Below are 16,255 nucleotides of genomic sequence, written 5' to 3' on the forward strand. Positions count from 1 at the left end.
AATTTTTAAATTGGATTATTTTTCTTTTTTAATTGAGTTGTAAGAGCTCTTTATGTATTCCAGACACAAGTCCCTTATCAGATACATAATTTGCAAATATTTTCTTCCATTCTGTGGGTTCTCTTTTCATACTCTTGGTAGTGTACTTTAAAGCACAGAAGTTTTTAATATTGATTATGTCCAGTTTGTCAGTTTTTTCTTTTATTGCTTGTGCTTTTCATGTCATATCTAAGAAACCATTTCCAAGTCCAAGATCACAAAGATTTACCCCATTCCCCTCAATTTGTTAAACTTAGCCACAATATCATGATCACACCTAAATAATTAATCATGATTCCTTAATATCATGGAACATTCAATCTGTTAACATTTCCAGTTATCTCATAAATGTCACAAATGTGTTTGTGTGTGTGTGTGTACACATATATGCAAATTCTACTTGAATCATTCACTCCTTTTTCTTCCCATTTATTTGCTAAAGAGGTTGTTGGTCCTGTAGTTTTTTACAGTCTGTATTCCCATATTGCAATTTAACATGCTTTTCTGTCCTCTGTGTGCCCTATAAATTGATAGCTGGATCTAGAAGCTTGATCTGATTGAGGGTTTTTTTTGATGTTTGTTTTGGCACAAATCATTCATAGGTGATGTGATGAGACAAAAAATATCAAAGTGGGCATTTCTTTGGATTTTATTCTATCTTGTAAGGCTAAGGGCTATTTTGTTTATGATTCATTCAGAATTTCCAGTCATCTAGTTAAAATGGGTGACTGTCCTAGACTCAAAGATTTCTAGAGAATAGAACGAAATTCTTACTCCTTTTAGAGTGCATAGTATGTTAGGAATTTCAGGACTTAATTTGTTCTATCTCTGGCTAATGTAGATTCTTAACCCCTCTCCACCAATATCTATATGTTCACTTTTACAGTCCTAGAATGTAAGAGTAAGAAGGGCTCTTAGAAGTTTTCTGTAAGTTATTCCTGAGTTTTTGAGGGCCCAGGAGCCTCCTATTTTTCTGAGGTGAGGGTTCATACGTTTCATTGAATTCTCAGAAAGGTCTAAGTCCTCATGTGGCAGAAGGGAAATGGAGGCCCACAGATTGGAAAGGGGTTGCACAAAAGTCATACAGCAAGCTTGAGGTAGGACTGGGAGTAAATCTGAAAACTTCTTGTTTCTAGTCCAGGGCTTTTCCCAGGTTCCAGGAACTAGGTCATAAAGACAGAACAGGGCAGTGATTACAAGTTTTGTAGAGGCTTTTTCACTGCAAAGCCGCCTTCTCTTCCTAGAACCCAGCATGCTGGAAGAGGGCAAGCTATCATAGTCGAAATAAATCATAAGTAGGAAAGGAAGTCTGACCTGCAAGTGCAGGGATATCAGAGAAAGCCAAATATAATTGGATTTTGGATAATTTGTAGTGTCCTTGTGGTTCCTTACACAGCACTGGTTTGTTGAATTTATGCTAACTTTGGATTGGCTATAAATACTTAGGCAGTTGCCTAAGGCATCTTTGCTTCCTCCTAGGCCAAATAAAGTGGCTGCAAAGGATCCCTTCCCCCTTCATTCCTTTTCCTTCCTCTCCATCCTTTTCCCTTCCTTTTCCCCTTCTCTTTCCTCATAGCATCCTCTATTTCTTCCTTCTCCGTCTCATCTTTCCTTCTCTTTCCTCCCAGTTTCACATGGTATTCTCCTCATTCCCTCCTTCCTGCCATGCCCTCTCCCCTCTGGCCCTTTCAATATACTCCCTCCCTCTTTTCGAGGCCTTTCCCTCCTCCCCTTCTTCTCTCCTCACTTCCCCCTCAACCCGCCCACAAGTTCCCCACCCCCACGCCAGAATTGGCGGCTTGGGGATCCTGCTAGGAGGGATGGAGCGGGCCTGCTGGGGAAACCTTAAGTTCTCCGATTGGTTGCGGCGGGTAGCACGCCAGCTCAAGTCCCGCCCCCCGGCGAGTAAACGTGTTTCTGCGGCACCTGCTATTGGCCGGCGGTCCTGTCAGCAGGTTGGGCGAGCCTCACGCAGGCGCCGGCAGTCGCCTGGTGAATAAAAACGGGCTGGGGGTGGGGAGAAGAGAGGAAGAGAGCCAGCGAGGCCCGGATCTAAAGAGTGGCTGGCGGCCTGGAGCCCAGCGAACAGAGCGAGCGTAGGAAAGCGAACGAATTAGAGGGAGTAGGAGAGACCGAGACTGACCGGTAGCCAGGCAGGCGGACGGACGCATCCCCGGACAGACAGATTGAGCAGGCGCCGGAGAACCTCGCGCTGGTTCCTCCCGCCTTTCCCTTTGAAAGCAGGATTTTGCCTTTTCCGTGGCGCCCGAAAGAGAATGCTGGACTCTGCCAACTTCAGCGCAAGCTAAGATTTCTCAGCTAGGGAAGAAAGATCAGCTCAGTCCTGAGAAGGGGGGAAGCAAGCACCCCTGTCCCCATCCCCCCTTCCCCCCCCCCGTACCAAACTCGGGCGCCAAACCCAGCCCTTCCCTAAGCACCCGACTTCCTCCTCTCCTTTCTAGCATGGTGGCTGTATGGACAGTCTGACAGAACAGAGACTGACATCTCCCAATCTGCCGGCCCCCCATCTGGAACACTACAGTGTTCTGCATTGCACCATGACCCTTGATGTGCAAACTGTAGTCGTTTTTGCCGTGATTGTAGTCCTCCTGCTTGTAAATGTCATACTCATGTTTTTCCTGGGAACGCGCTGAATGGAGTCCAGCTACCTGAGCTGTTTCGAACTCTCGCTTTGATTTCATCCCAAGAACCTCCAAGAAAAAAAAAAAAAATTCAAGAGAGACAGACAGAGACAGGAAAAGAAAGGGAGAGAAAGAGCAAGCTTTTACTCAGGGGGGAAAACGTTTTGAGCTTCAACATGGCCTCGCTGTGATATGTATGACGTTGGTATATTATCTCTCCCTAAATCTGTTATGTCTTGTCTTTTAAGTATGACTGTTAGTCTAGTTGCTTATTGCTTAAGTAAAATTGTTGATAAAGAAATTCTTTCTATTTAAGTGTGCGTGTGTGTGTGTGTTTGTGTGTGTGTATTCTTCATCTATGTGACGTTTATGAGGCAAGCTCTGCATCCTTATACAATGGCTTTGCTGTTTTTGGTGTCTTATCAACTCATTTTATTGAAAATTACCTTTAAGTTACATCAGGGAATTTTAGTCAGAATTTCTCTCTTGCTGTCAGAAGTGCATTTGGGTTTGTTTGGAGAAAGGGGGGGTTGTGGGAAGAGCATGATGAATTTTTGGCATCTTTGGAAAGACAGTGTTGCACAGGATGTTTAAAGGAAAAAATGATACAAGGAATGAATTTAGGGAACATGATTCTTCAGTCTCTAATGAGAAACAAGAATTTGGGAAGTGATGTGGTGGGGTGCGTTGTGCTGGCAGTTGGTGACTGTGCCCTTTGAATCTTAATTCAGAGGGTTTGCAGTTTCTGATTTGGAAAGAAGCCACCTTTAAAATATTTCTTAAATCATTAAATGTCAATTTATTTGGAATCATGGAATGAGGCATAAAAGTGTTCTCTGATCTTTATGAATTGGCAAAAGAAGACCTTGACAATAACTGTTTGGGTTCTTTTTTTCCTTAAGATTGTACCTGTAAATTTGAGTTTGAGGATTTTCTCTATATGTCCTCCGAAAAACAAAAGCCAGCTCTTTACCTACCTTGGGAATAATGTATTTGGATTTGCTTCTTTGGGATAATCTCATTTGCAAAGACGTTCTTGAACCACATTTTAAATAGAACTTGCTAGTGCTAATGAGAAAGTGGTGGGTTTTGTTTGCTTCCTTGTTCGTTCTTTAAGAGAAGAGGTCTCTTTAACTGAAAGATTTCCATAACAAAATGAAAGTAGATTATCATGCTAAATTGAGAGTTTTGAGCACCCCCCCCCCCAAAAAAAAAGCCTGGATGGAATGGGATGAGAGCTTCAGAAAAGGAGGTAGAAGCATCATTCCAATCTGACATATATTTGCATGCTTGTTTCATATAGTAGTGGTGGAGGGTGCTGTTATTATTGCTATTATTTTTATATTTCTCTTTCCCCTGAGAAAGCTCTTGGCAAAGCCAGGAAAAAAATTGTCTCTGACGCTAGTGTGCATGAGACTTGTTTCCCCCTCCCCCCACCCGTGATGTAGGCAGGTCTTCCTCATTCGTTGCTTATCTGACTTGAAATAGTGCTATCTGACTTGAAATAGTGTGGCTCATGTAGCAATGAATCAGGACACATACATGTCCACACACATGTTCACCCTACACTCATGTGGGCGGCTGTTTATGTGTGATGTGCATATCTACTGACATTGTACTGTCAAGTTCCATGTCCTATTGTTCAGTCTCTTTGGAAGTGATTTTGAAGGGAGAGGAGCCGTGAAGGGGTCTCTTGAAACTGTCCTGACCTCAGGACCCGAAGAGTATTGTTTTATGGCGTTAGAGCTCTCCTTGGCTCTGTGTGGGTGAGAAGCTGATTTTTTTTTTATTCCGTTGGTACCACGGTGTAAGCATAATCTGGGAAGTTTGCTGGCATTGATTCTTACTATTTCTCTTTGGACCCTTTGTGAAGGCCTCCTGGATTGAACTAAGAACTTGTTTTTTTTTTTTTTTTTTTGCAGAGAGAATCTACTGAGTCCCTTCCCTGCTTCCCCCCATTTGCTCCAACAGTATCCTCTAAAGTAAGCTGGTATTTTGGCTGGGCACTTAGTTTTGAGACAGTGTTGGAGAGCGAGGAAAGGCTCTAGGCTGGACAGCTACAGACCTGAGTTCTCTCTGTTCAGTGACTGTTTGACATAGAGCAATTTTTTTCCCTCCTCAGTAAGTTTTTGATTCCTTGTAACATTAACATTTGGGGATGGTTGGACCAGGTGACCTCCAGGTTCTTGCATTCTGTGATTTTGAGTGTTCATAGGCACTCGAAATCGGAGGTTAATGAACTGGGAAGAAGAGTGAAAAGGCAAATGAAATGTTAATCAAGGGGTTATGTGAGGGGGGAGGGCCGAAATATCTGGTTGCTAGTACCTGGAGAGACTTAGGTTTTAAGTAAGAGATCTTTTACCTAGTTATGTGGGAAGAAAACTGGACTACAACAATGGAATGCTTTTTGCTCTTTTTTTGCCCTAAGAGGAAAAAGGTTTTCTAGGGATAGTCTTTGAACCAGGTTTATGACAAAGTAGTATTATAAAATGCCACAGCCTTCACTTCTGGGTGCCTGACAGACCCTTGGCAGAAAGCCTTTGGGAATGTATGTGTGTAGGGTGTGTGTGACAGTACGTGTGTGTGTGTGTGTGTGTGTGTGGGTACATACTCCTAAATATGGATGGGGGTTGGTTGTGCTAGGAATGAGGAAAAACTGCAGGGCATGTATTGAGTTCCACAGTTTTGAAAGGGCTCCTTGTGCTAGGGTCTGTAAGGATTTGACTGGTGCTAGGATGGATGGGTGTCCCCCTACCAGTTCTCCCAGTACCCCATACCCACTCAGGCTAAAGGGGTAGCTTGAAAGAGCCCTTCCATCAGTAATTTAGTTGGTGAAGTGGGTAAACATTTTCCAAAATAATTTATCTCTAAACAAATAAGGGGATGTTGCTAGCCAGATGGCAGGCCACCCTAGAGAAGCTAAAAGGGAGTTTAGGGAGTTGAGAACCAAAGTTGGCAGTGTGACCTTTTACTTGTATGAATCCTAAAGGTTTGGCATTTCTCCTTCTGACTTGTGAGGGTATGCAAAAAGAGAAAAGAGTGGGAGAAAATGAAAAACTGCAGCCGAAAGGAGTGGAACCCTCTGTATTTTGACTTTTTTCTTTTTTTTCCTCTCCTGCCCCTTCTTTTCATCTTGCCCCTTCTAAACCTTTCCTCCCTCTCTCATACAGCCTTCTCTCCCTCCCCCAATCCATGCTATAAATGGGTTAGAAGAAAGAGAAGAGTGTTTTCCTCTCTGATTTGTCCCAACTTTTCCCATCAAAGTTCCTTGTTCCCTTTCCTCTTGTCTGACTCCTTTGGGTAGAGAATAACTTTTTGCTACCAGCTCAGGAATTTTGGCTTCTCACTCCCCCACTAGGGGATTCAAGAAAATGCCTTCAACCAGTATCCTAGCAACCCCTGCATCATTCAGCTCCTGCTGAGCTCCAGAGCCCACACTTTAAAGGTCCAGGCACCAGTGCCTCTGGGGAAAGGGGGCTGGCAAGCAGGACTTGGAAACATGCTTTTGGGGAGAGGACAGAGAAAGAGCAAGATCCCCATTGCCTGCAAATGCCTAGAAAACATCCACAGAAGGCATACAGAGCCTAGCTTCATCCCAGCTGTGGGATTATTTATTGGAAGACTCCTGGGTTCAAGTCCCTCTCAAGACTGACTTCTCCTTATGATTAAATAAGCCATTCACAGCCTAGCTTTAGCAGAAGGAGGCAAGCTCTGAAAAATATTTTTTTTCACCCTGACTTTTGGCTGATGCAGGGAGGAGGGAAAGGGATGGTGTGGTGGGAAGAAGCTGAGCAATGCTTTTCCCTCCATTTAGATAGCCTCTATCTGTCAGAACCTGTAACATCTGCCTGTGAAGTGTGCCCCAATTTTGTTTGTGGCTAGAGAAACCTGCCTAGCCCAGCTGCAGTGGTGAATTTGGGGGGATTTCTGCTTGTTTCTGTGTCGTTGGTCTCTGGAGTAGTTTCCGACTGGGAAAGCTGGGCAAATTGGAGAGGCCAGTTTGAATGTGGTTTTGTTGAACAGGACTTGGGCCCTGACTCAGATTTTCTCATTCACGTGTGTGTGTGTGTGTTACTGAAACCTGAGGGATCCCAGTGAGACTGCGGGTGATGTGCTCTTCTGACCTGTGGTGAGGCCCAGGCTGAGAATGCTTGGCTGTGATCAAAGGGCACACTCTGGCTGTTGCATGGATGCTGCCAAAGCATGTCCTTCTTCTAGCCTTTGTCTGCCATCTTGGCCTCTGCTCTCCTTGGCCTGTGGTGTGCTTGCTCTGGACAGAGACATGATTGGGAATTGAGCCTATTCTCCCAAAATAACTGCCTCCTCAGAAGACCTCCCACAAAGCATCTGGATCTAGTCCCAGTGGCTTTGCCGCAAGAAATGGGATGGAGGTGGAGAATCTTAGACTCTCTGGCTCTTATTTATACCTCTGCAACTAGTTTAGGCCAACTGAGTCTCTGACTTTCCAGGAATCCTTGATCAAAGCTTACCTCTTCTGATAGCTACCCACAGTGTCATTAGGTGGGTCTGCCTCTCAAGAGCATTTGGTTCATGGTGCTTTGCCCTGGTACCAAAGTACAAAGTGGAAAACCTAGAGGCAGGAAGGGCTTAGTAGGTAGAGAAGATTTGGTAAATAGTCCAGCAATGACAATTCTAATAATCCGTTGTCAGTGCATGGGCCTATAGGGTTTACAAAGCAATTTCTTATCTTTTAGAATTTTGAGCATCATGTCAGCCTTATGAGTGGATAGAGATGATTGTTTTTCCTCTTTTACAGATGAGAAAAGGAAGGGTCAGAGAGATTGGTGGGATGGGAGATGATCTGCCTTTCAAGTGGAGAGGGTGAGAGAGAGTTGATCCTTTACAGCTAGTATGAAGCTGAATGGAGTCAGGTAGAGAGGGAGGAGTGTGAGTCACCCCTGAAATCATACTAGCTTCCTCAGCTACTCGCTTACATTTTTAGTGCTTTTTCCATACCTTTTATTTATATAGCAGTTTTGCACAGAGTTCTTTATTCAGTGAAATGCTGCCTTTTAATCTTGCATATATATACATCAAAGATCCCTTTAGTCTTATGAAAACTCACTATTTGGGATCTTCAAGGAGAAAGACAGTGTGAATTGGTGAAGCCTAAAATACAGAATATTTTGAAGGAACTTCAGTTTTCATGTAATTGTGCTTCCTTTTAAAGCACTATCTTTTTTCTGTATTTAAAAAAAAAATGTGCTACCCAAAACTGATCATGCTACTCCAGGTGCCACCTGATCAGAATCAAGTACAACGAGACTTTGATCTGTCTGTGAAATATCTAATATCACAGTCTTCTACTGGTCTACTGGTTCTCAATCCTCAGTGAACATACAGATCAGCTGGGGAGTTTTTAAATACCCATTCCAGTCTCCACTTTGAGATATTTGGATTTAATTGGCACGAGATATCTCACAGGCAGCTTTTTTTTTTTTAATTAAATTAAAGTCCTCTGAGGTGATTTGAACATGCAGCCAGGGTTAAGAGCCTTTTTGGGCTGTAGGCTCAAATGCTTTGCTGTCTAGTCTAGTCCTATACTCTTGTGAAATTGGCCCTTTGAACCAAACTTCAGGGCGTTTTGAACAAAACTTGTTCAATTTTTGTTTGTTTGGTTCATTATTCTAGCTTTTTATGGTTTTTAAATTTTTTTCTCCATTGTACCAAAAATTAGCAGTTTCTTCTAGCATTGCATCAGTTAAACTTTATTTTCTTTGGTTGGTCTAGTTTAGCTTTTTTGGGGGTTTAAATTTTTTCCTTTATGCCATGAAACAGATTGGTGGTCTCTTCTAGCACTGCATCATTTGAAAACTGAGTAAGTATCATCCAAGTTGTTGATTCAAAGAAATGTTCAATATAATGGGTTACTGCTAGCTCCTATGGCAACTCACCAGAGCCCCGTCTTGGAGTTGAAGCCAGTTAACTTTTATATATATCTGGTCAGCCAGTGCAGAATCCACTGGACTCTACCATCATCTATCCTATCAAAGTGTTAATGAGGGTAATGTGGCATGATGGATTTGTTGTATGTTTTGTAGATATCAAGATGTATGCTAGTTTCATAGCAATCATCCACCAAGTCAATGACCTTATCAGAAAAAGGCATATGAGTCACTTGGCATCTTACCCCTGGTAAATCTTGTTGCAAGCTCCAGGGTTCCCTGTTTTCTTTTAATACCTACAAACCATGTTTCCTAATTGAGTCCAGAATATGCCTGAGGGTCAGTGTCACAGCTGTAGACTTTGTGTACCACTTTCTTTTCCCCTCTTTGGAAAATCAGGACATCATAGATTTAGCTTTTAAAGAATATATTTGGTTTTCGAATAGCTCAGGAAACCCTTTGTGTTTCTCTTAGTTGGCTGAATTGTTTCCATTAGCACAGTGGGTCTCAGCTCTGGATGCACATTGGAATTACCTGGGGAGTAAACAAGACTAACAATTCCTAGAACCTCTGGGGGACATCTGATTGAGTTGGTCATGGTGAGGCCCTGGCATCAATATTTTTTTAAAAACTCCCTGAGGTGATAGGAATGTTCAACCAGGGATGAGAATGACTGCTATGCTCAAAGGAAATGTCAGCTCAGCCTGAATTTGGCTTATTGCACACGTGAATAGGCAGGCTTCACAGATGGTGAGATTTTATTCTAGGATTGTGGGGGCCTTGACAAATTCTAGGGGCTTGTGCCCACTCTAAAAAGAAGACTCAACCCTAGAGAGTGAGTAGTGTGAGGTCCTATTTGGATTTTAAATTATCAGCTGTGAGATGGTTTGAACCCTTCAGGAAAAAATGTTAGTTCCTATGCATTTCCTATAATAGTGGAAAAGATTCTGTTCATTTGCTGGGTAACCTTGGTCAAATTATCTCTCCCCTCTGAAATTCAGTTTCCTCATCTGCAAAATAAGGTTAGGTGGGTTAGCTTCAAAGATTTCTTCCAGGTTTAATGACCTGTGCTTATTTTGAGATTAATATTAATGATCAAAATGATTAAGAATGTTACCCAAAACCAGCAGTAATCGAGAGATCTCCTTTAGTAGGTTTGGAATGTGCAGGGTGATTTTGAGGGAGTAATAGACTTGCCGTCCTAATTATATTTAGCATAGGTTTCTTCTAGGACAACTGAACTGTAGGTTGTAGTCATTGAGTACACTCTGGCTGCCAGCAGGGAAGGGAGCCAGCCCTACAGTGAACTGAGTGGCAGGGGTGGGGGGGTGCTAGCTTGGAATTTAGCATTTGTTAAAAAGACATGTTGCATGGATAATTGAGAATTGCCTCTTACAGGTAAAATGCCAGCCTCATAGGTCTGGGAAATCCTAGGGGGCAAGGGACTGGCTGCTTTGATATTCCAGAGCCCCTTCCTACAGTATTTTAAGTAGCCATTCATTTAGTTACTACTACTACTACTACTACTACTACTACTACTACTACTACTACTACTACTACTACTACTACTTCTACTACTACTACTACTACTACTACTACTACTACTACTACTACTACTACTACTACTATTAATAAGAATTTAAGCAAGTAAGATTCCCTAGTTATTTCATGGGCTCTACGCCTAAACCTGGAAATAGTTGAGGAAACTGAGGCACAGGGAGATTAAGTGACTTATTCAAGGTCACACATTCAGGAAATGATAGTTTCTGACCTAGAACCCAGGCCTTTTGACAACACATCCTTGCAGTTCTTCCAGTGTAGCCTGCATAGTGGTCAGAATGTGATCATGACTCTTTGACAGTTGAAAGTGACATAGAACAGAACTCAGGAGGGAATTTTGAAGAAATGAACAAAGGGACAACCTGGAGGAAAAGGAAAGGTTAAAGGAGGGATGTGTCTGAGGTTAGTTCCTTCTTGCCCTGTTACTCTTCTGTGCTAGTTTCAGGCCCCTGACAAGAATTGGGCATTTGGTCTTTGAGCATCGAGTTGTTAGTTGGTAGTAGAGAAGAGGGAAAGTTGTGCGTGCATGGCAGAGGAACAATGTATGGAAGGCAGACCTTCACTAGGAGAAAAATTCACTGGAAATGGTCTTGGGACCCTCTAGGAGCAAGCTGTGGCTCTGTACCTACCTTGCTGCCAAAACTTCATCAAAGCTCTTCCCCACTAGGCCTCAGTTTCCATGTCACTACAGTGAGGAGTAGACTAATAGAAGAATCATGTTCTCAAATGAAATTTGAGCCTGAAACTTCTGTATAAAATATGAAAAAGCACAACTAGTCTGGTTGAAATTGGCCTGGGACAGAAGTGGAGGACAGAGTCTAGAGTTCTAGGCAACCATCTTGCCAGTAAAGACCTTATTCATTAGGGGAATTGGAATTAGGAAAGTGGGGATTGCTCTGCCCAGCTCAGCCAGACTGCTTGGAAGATAGGGCAACCTTGGATGGGAGAGGTGGTGGGGGGTGTCTTTGATTTAAGTGGCAAGATTCACATAGAGAATCACATAGGGACAGAGATTAGAGTACCTTGAAGATCTGCATGATTCTCCCCTTCCTATTTTACAGTTGAGAAGATTAAGGCACTGAAGGGGAAAAGGTCTTATACAAGGCTGCAGTGATGGGCCTGGAATCCTGATCCCTCAGGTCAGGCCCTTGCCCCCTGTAACCTGCTACCTCTGCTATAGAGTTCTGGCTCTCTGCTCCCTTGGCTGTATCAGAGACCTAAATGCTATCTCAGGTTTAGTTGGAGAAAGACAGCTGACAGAGAGGCTGGGAGAACAAGAGTATTATGTAACCTCCTAAAGGGGAACAGGTCTGTCAGAGCACTTAGGGTGCCAGGCAGTGAGATGGGGGTGGGGGGAGCACAGAATCTCCTGCAGACTATATTAGTTCTTCTGAGGCAGGGAGCTCTGGATGCAACCCTGTGCTGCTCAGCAATCCACCCTTGGGGCCCAGAGGAGTCCAGCACTGTGCGTCCATTGCCAGCTCTGGGAATGGTTCTGGCAGCTCTGATCTCTCTGCCTGCCTGCCTTCGTTAGAGGAGGGGAAGGATGCAACTCCGTGCCCAGCTAGCTGCAGGAAGGATGTGCTAAGAGCCCACCCCCCACCCCCTCAGAGTGCGGTGCCTAAAGGCAGCATCTACTTTTAGCTGTACCTCCCACAGCCTCTCTTCTGCCCACTCTCTTCCTTCCTCCTCCCTCTGTGAACCCTGCTGGTTGGCAGGAGGGCTGGGCAGTGGGTGCTTTGGCATTGGGAAAGAGGCATGGGGGAGCCAGGCATCTCTAGGAGAGCCTTTGATAGGCCTGGCATGGTAGGAAGGTGCAGAACAAAGGCAAATGATGAGACTACTTTTGTGCTCAGGGCCTAAAGAGAGTGGAGGGATTTATTAATTTCCTTTGGACCTAGCAACCAGCTGAGGTGCTTGCCTTGAGAATCCAGATTGAACTGCACAGGAGGTCTCAGGAAATTTTATTGGACAGAACATATATAGACACTTTCTCTAGATGGATTTAGAGTAAAGCAACTGAGTCTAGTGGATGCTTGCTTGATTCTTGACTCTCTTTTGAGCAATGTATTAAACTTTTCAGTGGGTTTTGCACATTGTCTCACTTGATTTTCTCTGTGACCTCATAAGGTGGGTAAAACAGGGGTTATCTTCATTTTATAGATGAGAAAAATGAGGCTTAAGTACATATTATCATACAGTGCCTGGTCTGGGCTCAAGCTCTGAAAGTTATAGTGCCATTTAAAGTCATTCCAGATAGCTGTGAAAAGGGGTGTTACAGCTGTCCTGAGTCCATTTCCCTCATTGTGGAGGCTGGGGATCTAGGCTCAGAAAGAGACTCACCCAAGGAAATACAGTATGTTTGTAGCAGTACTTGAGTTGGAGTATTGCCTTGTAAGGATGAGTTCCTGGACCCATGGGACTTGTGAGCTACTTTTTCAGGGATGGTAAGGGAAACCTGTATGGTGTGATAGAAAGCAAAGGATCACTGAATTAGTAGTTTGTTATTTTTTAGTTCTGTGACCTTGGGCAAGTCACTTAGCCTCTCTTGAGTTAGTTTTCTTTTCTGTTAAATGCAGCTAATAGCCTGTGAGAACTTCCTGAGGCTGAAATCTTTGTGTGACTGCTACAGTGAAGGGGTCTGACACTTGGCAGGCTCTTTGTAGATGTTTTGTTATTGAAAGACTTACACATGAATAAAGAGGGGCTGCAGATACGAACTTAGTCTCTGAGTGACCTTGAACAAATCCCGTTGTCTTTGTGCCTCATTTCTCTCCATTACAACATGGAGGACTCTCTTACTTTCCTCCCTTGGAAGGATAGAATTCCTGTGACCTTGCCTATGTCTTGGGTCATTGGTGGGAAGCTGGGATTTTTTTTCCTTTATAAGAAGCTTTCTTTTATTTACTCCCAGCTCTATCCACCCTACCACCCAGCCACACATATATGGTACTATGAATAGCAGACTAGCTTTCTCTCTCCCTTTCTCCTGCAAAGGTAAAAGAGGATCTTGAAAGAAAGCCAAAGTTAATTGTGTTTTTATTTAGTGCCTTCTCAAGTCCATCAAGCTAGAACCACCTAGGCACTTGGCAATTAAAAACCAATTCCTGGCCTCCAGGTCCTTGGCTAAGACTTGTGATGAGCATCACTGGATATTCATGATATGATTAAGAGTTGTGTTAGAAATTGCAGGCTCTTTACAAATGACCTACTTAGAACAAATTTACACTGTTCACTTTTATCTGTATCATTTTGTTTGGAAAATTCTCATTGCTCTGGGGACAGGGCAAGAAGATAGGACTGTCTTCTGTTCCTGACACATTGGTCTTTTCCCCACAACCCTATGAGGTAAGCAAGGCCATGATTATTCTTCCCCTTTTATAGCTAAGGAAGTTGAAATTATAAGTGTTTCCTTTTAAAAGCAATGGTGTGCTAGGAAGAGCATAGCATATAGAGTTAGCTGTTATCAACCTACCCATACCTAATGGCCTTGGGCACGGAGTTCATTCTAAAGATACCTTCTGCACTTTGCTTCTAGGTCTTTATAAAAGTTAATCAAGATAGCAGAGAAAACTAGGCAGATGTCATTATATAACTCTGGCTAGGTTAGAATTGAAATACTAATTGACAACTCAGATACATCTCTCTGATCTATGATAAGTCTACCCACATATCATCCAGGGATGCATGAGAGGCCTTGCCAAACTTAGAAGAGTGGTCCTAGAAGCTGTTACCCTTCATGCCCTGTTTGGAGGTTTTCTCTTTGTAGATTTCTCTCGTTGTGTTCTTAATGACTATTCCTTGAGCCTAAAAGCTGGCTTATTACCATCAGTAGTTCTCACAGTCATCCAAAGGGTGGGGAAAAATGCTAGTGATAAACCCCATCTCATTTTTCCTAAGCTTTGGTGAAGAGTGTATGCCATTAGGACTTTATCCTGCTTAGGCTACTGGAAAAATGAGTGTAGAATAACATAGGGAGGCAACCAGTAGCTTGCCGGGGGCTATAGGGGGCCTAGCTCGAATGAAACATCTGTAGGTGCTAATCTACATGCACATATCTATGCAGTGTCTTTTTATGGTTGTAGTGGTGGTGGTGGGAGAGATCAGAGTTAGTTCATGGTGCTTAAACTGAGAAGGTCTGGATGAGAATGAGAAAGATCTATAAGCCCACTCCCTCATAATACTACTCAGGAAACTGAAGTCTGGGGAGAGGCAAGGACTTGCCCAAAGTCTCAGAATTGATCCTTGATCCTTGTTATGCCTCTCTGTTCAGCTGTTGGCTGCTAGACCTCATATTTTTGAGGCCTCTTGGATAAATGGAGTGGTGGCTAAGCCTCTTGGGAAAAGCACCTGTGACCACTGCATTCAGAAAGTGACCGATGAAATCTGAACCCAGGCCCTTTGATCTACTTAGGAACAGATTGAACAAGGTGTCTTAGAGGAAAGCTGTTAGAAACAAATTGTGGGGAGGGAAAATTGGTTCAGCCTCCCTGTCTGTCCATGCCCTCTGGCCATACCTGCACGTACATACACACTATATGGTATATACACTCAGACACATGTAAGGTATATTTGGGATACACACGGGACACACATGTTGGGTATGCTTTCACACTGGCACACTTGGAGCACACACATTCAATTAACCATAGGGCACACTCACACTTGCACATACTTGGCACAGGCAGGGTACACATACACAGACTCATCTGTGGCATGCTTATGCAAATTTGTGTGTGTGGACACACATGGTTGCATATAAGCATAACTGCACAGTCACATACACATAGGGCATACTGAGATGCATACTCAGATATGCTCATACCCCCAGGACACACATTCTTATCCTTGAGATACATATCTTTAAGGATTTACTTGGACAAACAACCCTCCCACCTTGAGACATATTTGAACACACCTATGGGACACACTCACATGCCCACACATCCCTATGGGACACACTCTGATACAGAACACATTCTACTTCTAGGGCCAGCCAGCTGTCCTAGTCTTCCAAGTGAGCACAACAGCGCACCAGCCCCATCTGGTGGGCCTCTCAGTTTGCTCAGATCCCTACTCCTTTGGCCCTAAAATCAGGCATCAGAGGCAGTGAGCCCAGGAATAAAATAGATACTCAAGGTGGCATGTGTTTATAGCAGGCTCCACAAGGCAAACAGAACTTAGAATTGAGCTCTGAGATGTTAACAGGCAGATGGAGAAGAATGGAATGCAGAAAGCTTGAGCCTGCTCCTCTATCCCCCAATCTACTTATAAACCATTGTCGAATGATATGATTGTGAAGTAATATCCTAGAAAACCTAAAGTGACTGAATATTAAAGTCTGTTTTTCTTAAGAATGAAGTAACAGCTTGGACCAGAGTAAGTATATCTGAACTGTGGGAGGGAGGGTGTGAGGGGAAGTAGTAGGATGCTTAAAGGGGTCTAGAGGCTCAGCCTCTCCTGGGTCAGTGGTGGATGGAGAGAACAGCCACGTCCTTAATGACCACAGCCCTGCCCCTAGGCATAGCACCTTGGGCCATCTGGCTCTAATGAGGACCTGCAATTTTTAGAGTTTCTCAAGCTAGAAACCAGGTCGGGGTGTCCTGGGGAAGCCTTTCTGGTCCTTGGTACCAAAGGCTGGAGCTGGAAGGAGGGGGCCCTAGACTGGGTCTGGGCAAGGTTAGGAAGCAGACAGTTGGCAAGAGTGTGCCAGATCTGTCCTGGAGCAGCATCCTCAGAGCTCCTGTAGACTACTGCTGACTGTGATAGCCTCATGCCTATTTCTCAGCTTTGGACTAGAGATCATGAAACACAAATTTCAGTCACTATTCTGCCACTTAGGGTGTTTCTCAGTCAGGTTGCCTTCCTCTGTCTGGGTCTTATTTGGCCTGTAGGTAAAATCGCCGGTATTGCCCACAGATGCTGTCAAGCCTCAGATAGGCTTAGAGTTGAGAAAGTGCTTTACAGAAGTACTTTTTCTTCACCCATAAAGCTGTGCCTCCCCTCTCCCTAATCTGGTCTTGGTGCCTGCCAACAACTGAGCCTGACTTACAGAGTAGTGGTAGAAAGAAAAGGGCAAAAAGGGGACCAGGAAAAGGCAACCTCATG

At 43.7% G+C, this 16,255-nt stretch overlaps 2 protein-coding genes across 24 annotated transcripts in view; both read left to right on the forward strand.

Annotated features, from left to right (window-relative positions):
* The window catches only part of ARHGEF9 (Cdc42 guanine nucleotide exchange factor 9), a 410,653-nt gene that overhangs the window by 266,246 nt on the left and 128,152 nt on the right, over positions 1-16,255 (forward strand). For 8 of the 23 annotated variants that reach the window (XM_074359744.1, XM_074359745.1, XM_074359746.1 and 5 more), the window contains one exon: positions 4,604-4,663. The exons of 7 other annotated variants lie outside the window; for them this stretch is intronic. In XM_074359744.1, the coding sequence (XP_074215845.1) occupies positions 4,604-4,663 (60 nt within the window). Of the gene's footprint in view, positions 1-2,741; positions 2,887-4,603; positions 4,664-4,783; positions 4,803-16,255 lie in introns of those variants that run through there. 8 more of the 23 variants (XM_045517188.2, XM_010955754.3, XM_045517192.2 and 5 more) reach the window with 8 other exon arrangements.
* Positions 2,060-2,693, forward strand: LOC141576429 (uncharacterized). Its single transcript, XM_074359757.1, has one exon. The coding sequence runs from the start codon at positions 2,514-2,516 to the stop codon at positions 2,691-2,693; it is 180 nt and encodes a 59-aa protein (XP_074215858.1). The 5' UTR covers positions 2,060-2,513.

This window comes from Camelus bactrianus, chromosome X (assembly GCF_048773025.1).
Source record: "Camelus bactrianus isolate YW-2024 breed Bactrian camel chromosome X, ASM4877302v1, whole genome shotgun sequence".
NCBI classification, from domain to species: domain Eukaryota; kingdom Metazoa; phylum Chordata; class Mammalia; order Artiodactyla; family Camelidae; genus Camelus; species Camelus bactrianus.

What these genes read in the sequence shown, in the direction of transcription:
- LOC141576429 (XM_074359757.1), top strand. Translation starts at nt 2,514, where the DNA reads ATGGACAGTCTGACAGAACAGAGACTGACATCTCCCAATCTGCCGGCC.